Source organism: Rhagoletis zephyria, unplaced genomic scaffold (assembly GCF_001687245.7).
Source record: "Rhagoletis zephyria isolate East Lansing unplaced genomic scaffold, Rhagoletis_zephyria_1.1 Rzeph_scaffold_29500, whole genome shotgun sequence".
In the NCBI taxonomy this organism is placed as follows: domain Eukaryota; kingdom Metazoa; phylum Arthropoda; class Insecta; order Diptera; family Tephritidae; genus Rhagoletis; species Rhagoletis zephyria.
The window spans coordinates 1-4602 of NW_016186557.1; the positions used below are offsets into that span (position 1 = coordinate 1).

Sequence of the window (4602 nt, forward strand, 5' to 3'; positions counted from 1 at the left end):
AAGTTTTAGGTGGAATTTTATATCAGAATCTCATTTTAATGAAAAGTGCTGATAGAGGGTATTGAATATAAGACCTCGATATTCTTTGCTTTATACTTATCATCACCCCTATTGGTGCGTATTAGGCTGCATAAACGGTTTTGAAAGGGCGATCAAAACATTTGCCAATTTCGCTATACTTCACTTCACTTCCTCAGAGCTTTCAAATACTGTCAAAGGCGGACTACTGCAAATAGTGAATGAGCCATTTGCTTTAATAAAACATCAAGCACTACTGCATTTACTGTCGAGTGCAACTGTACAGTAATGCTGCGAGTGTTACATAAACTTAACCTGAAGCTCCATAGCAGGTTGTGGCTAGAGATACTATTCTATGAAATTTTGTTAGTTGCATAAGACTTGCACCGCTCATTCGCTTTCAAAAATGAGATGTCAAAGGAAGGGGCTTGGGCCTCTAGATGTGCAGAAAGGTTCTATTTTTTTAATAGGGTTGCCACCTGATTTTAAAATTATGATATTTACACCGTTCGCCTGATTTTCAAATATGTGGTGTCAAACAAATTGGCTTGACCAACAGAAGGAAAGTAGGGTTTATTTTATTTAATAGGGTTGCCACCCTTTTATATGCCCTTGTTTTCAGCTGATTCAGCTAAGCGGCATTTGGACATATTACATATATGGATTTTATTTACCTTTCCAAGGATACCAACCTTTTCAAGCTCGCTCAGGAATTTTTCGAAATATAGCCATTTTAAATTTTCGAAAATTCCCCCTTCGCTACTCCATATCCTAAAAATATAAGTTTGCACCAAAAAAATGTTTATATCATTAAATTTAAGAAAAAGGTGGACCACGTCAAAGAACGTATTTGGGCAAAAGAGAAAGCACGCTCCTGATGTTTCCACTCGTTACAATTATAACGTGTTGTCTCTGCTTATAGATTTAGGTTCTTTGACCACGCCCGCTTTTCGTTTTGTTCTAGCTTAACGGGCCGTATTCTGCACTTAGCCACGCTACAAACGACGAGCATCCTTTTTTTTATTTTTTGCGAGCATGCTCGTGAACCGCCTAACAAACGACGAACTTGCACCACAAGCCGAGCGGTGCGCGCACAATGTTCGTCGTGTGTAGCCACTGTTATGCCAAAGTACCTAAGAGGGTGTGAAGGCCCCTACTCAATTTCGACAAACAAAATATTACCTGGCAATGCCATCCCACGTGTTCGAAATCAAAATAATAGTTGTCTCACTTCCACTCATGTCGGCTACCAAAAACGGAAAATAAACGCGTATTTGTGGCCATTTTACTGAAAATTTTCGCCTACTCCGCACTCCTTTAAATAATCAAACTATTTAATAAAAACAAAATCATCTGAAGATACTAAAAGATGTAAGNCATTAAATTTAAGAAAAAGGTGGACCACGTCAAAGAACGTATTTGGGCAAAAGAGAAAGCACGCTCCTGATGTTTCCACTCGTTACAATTATAACGTGTGTTTTTATCTGCTTATAGATTTAGGTTCTATGACCACGCCCGCTTTTCGTTTTGTTCTAGCTTAACGGGCCGTATTCTGCACTTAGCCACGCTACAAACGACGAGCATCCTTTTTTTTTACNGGTGGACCACGTCAAAGAACGTATTTGGGCAAAAGAGAAAGCACGCTCCTGATGTTTCCACTCGTTACAATTATAACGTGTTGTCTCTGCTTATAGATTTAGGTTCTTTGACCACGCCCGCTTTTCGTTTTGTTCTAGCTTAACGGGCCGTATTCTGCACTTAGCCACGCTACAAACGACGAGCATCCTTTTTTTTTACTTTTTGCGAGCATGCTCGTGAACCGCCTAACAAACGACGAACTTGCACCACAAGCCGAGCGGTGCGCGCACAATGTTCGTCGTGTGTAGCCACTGTTATGCCAAAGTACCTAAGTGGGTGTGAAGGCCCCTACTGAATTTCGACAAACAAAATATTACCTGGCAATGCCATCCCACGTGTTCGAAATCAAAATAATAGTTGTCTCACTTCCACTCATGTCGGCTACCAAAAACGGAAAATAAACGCGGATTTGTGGCCATTTTACTGAAAATTTTCGCCTACTCCGCACTCCTTTAAATAATCAAACTATTTAATAAAAACAAAATCATCTGAAGATACTAAAAGATGTAAGTAAAATTATTCTTATTACAAGCGTTTGCAAATAATAGTCGCCGATTGATAATGTGTATTTAATCCAGGGCTCATGAGCGTTCGCCATCTGCCGAGGCGGAAAAAGATGGGAAGGATGGCAAAGAATCGTCGACGAAAGATGTGAAGCCAAAAGTTAGCTCCTCGTCGAATTCGAATCGTGGTCGGGAGCGTGACCGCAGAAGACGCGGTTCAGCGTCATCCAGCAGCGATAGTAGTGGCAGGTGCGTCTCGGTATAAAAATATCCAAATATTTTTTTGTTAACGTTATTTCATATTTACCCACAGTTCGTCAGACAGCAGCTCTTCTCGAAGTAGCTCGGGATCGGGATCACGCTCTAGCTCTTCTAGTTCCAGTGGTTCATCCTCTTCTTCTTCGTCATCATCAAGTGATTCTGAACGCGGCGTTAACAACCGACGTCGTGGTGGTGGGGGAAACTCAAATGCAGCTCGTAAGAGTGGTTCGCGCTCTCCGCGTCGCTCTAAATCGCCCCGTGCTACGAGCAAGATTCGCAAGGACAAGTCTCGTTCCAAGGATCGGGAACGCGACCGTGAACGCAATGAGCGCGATCGTGATAGAGACAGAGAGCGAAATGAACGCGATCGACGGCGATCGCGGACACGCTCGCGTTCCAAAGATCGGGATCGTGCACGACGTACATCAAACGATAGAGGTGGTGCAGGTGGAGGTGGCGGTGGTGGAGGAGATGGCGCAGCTGCCAAGCGCGAACGTTCAAAAGAACGCGATCGCCGTTCCCGCTCACGCTCGGGGTCACGATCTCCACGTCGCCGTGTTCGCAGCTCCGGTGAACGCAGTCCGCCGGCCAAGCGACGAGATCGGACCCGCTCGCGATCGGCCACTCCAAAGCCGACGCGTATTCATGTTGGTCGATTAACCCGCAACGTAACCAAGGAACATGTCATCGAAATTTTCAGTTGCTTTGGTGAGGTTAAAAATGTTGAATTCCCGACGGACCGCTATCATCCTTCTTTCGGACGTGGCATGGCATATGTGGAGTATGCTACGCCGGAAGAATGTGAGACGGCTATGAAACAGATGGATGGCGGGCAAATTGACGGTCAAGAGGTTACTGTATCGCCGGTACAAGCACTAAAAATTCGTCCTCCTGTTAGGCGCCCTTCACTCACAATGCGACGTCCAGCTGGTCGCTGGCGCTCACCGCCGATGTTTAACCGATTTAATAATCGCGGAAGGCGTTCGCCTCCCCGCGGCAGGCGTTCGCCTCGGCGCCGATCACGATCACCTATTCGTCGACGCCGGCGCAGTAATAGCTCAGACAGCTCACGTTAATATTCGTGCACAAGGACGATCAATGCAAGTTTTAAAAAGGAAACCTGAGGGCAAATAAGGATATATCCAGTACTTGCTAATAAAATGTTATTATTTAAATTTAGTTACTTGGTATTTTACGATTAGGTCGTAGACGTAATCGAGCCCTAACCGCCAAAAAGACGTAATCGACATTTTTCTTTTTGATGTAGAAATGTTCCTAGAATGCATGGTACAATAATTACAGGTATTGTCTTCCCAGAGAGTTTTGCTTCACATCGAAATTCGTGCTCCCTTATTTTCATTTTGACGCAGTTCAATGTTGATTCTTTTACTTTTATTTGGCTTTGCTTTTTGCTTTCGCTCAATGTAATTTCTATAATTTTTCAAAACAAAATAAAAAACGTTTGAAATGAAGTGAGCCATACAAATTTTGAGTTTATTTAAAAAGCAAATGTTTTCTTTCGGCATTTGCAAATTAATTAAGTCCTCTGCAAGAAGCTTTGTTTAAAAAAATACGTGTACATATATGGTATACGTAGCAGTAAACCTTTGTGTGGTCAACAATGTTTTTCAAATAAGGCAGATCGGAATATGCGCTCTCTGGGAAGACGATACCTGTAATTATTGTACCATGCCTAGAATGTATAGATTTATTTCTGTATAAAAAAAAAAAAAAATGTCGCTTACGTCTTTTTGGCGGTTAGGATTCGTTATGATAATACAAACGTAAAGTCAAAGTACGGTATCAAATTCACTAATTAAAAATTTAGAATCGTATGATATCAACAACGCTAGCGACTTGAGGCGATTTTATCAAAAGAGTTTGAGAAAATATAAAAGTAATTGCTATATACCATTTATAAATGCATAAGTCTTTTCTTGACGTATATATGTATGTATGTACATGATTTATGTATATAGTAGGCGAGGAATTAAACCTTCTATTAAAATCTTAACGAAATACAAAGATAATGTAGTTTCTTATTTGGAATTACGTATAAATGGTTAATGTATAAACGTGCAATGCTCAGATGATAGGGGACAGCCATCTGGATGATGCAGATGAAAGAAGCAGACACGCTTTTTGACCGTTTGTTTAGCCTTAGAATTTGGTGTTTGGACAA

The 4602-nt window shown here is 41.8% G+C and overlaps 1 protein-coding gene across 2 annotated transcripts; it reads left to right on the plus strand.

Annotated features, from left to right (window-relative positions):
* The first annotated feature begins 1233 nt into the window (after positions 1-1233).
* LOC108382922 (RNA-binding protein with serine-rich domain 1-B-like) lies at positions 1234-4445 on the plus strand. 2 transcript variants are annotated; one of them, XM_017639289.1, is made up of 3 exons: positions 1234-1389; positions 2235-2408; positions 2473-4445. In XM_017639289.1, coding segments are annotated over exons 1-3 (1200 nt in total). In that variant the 5' UTR covers positions 1234-1387; the 3' UTR covers positions 3497-4445. The 2 variants fall into 2 exon arrangements, with proteins under 2 accessions (XP_017494778.1, XP_017494777.1); XM_017639288.1 differs by lacking the exon at positions 1234-1389 and adding an exon at positions 2049-2162.
* Positions 4446-4602: the final 157 nt, after the last annotated feature.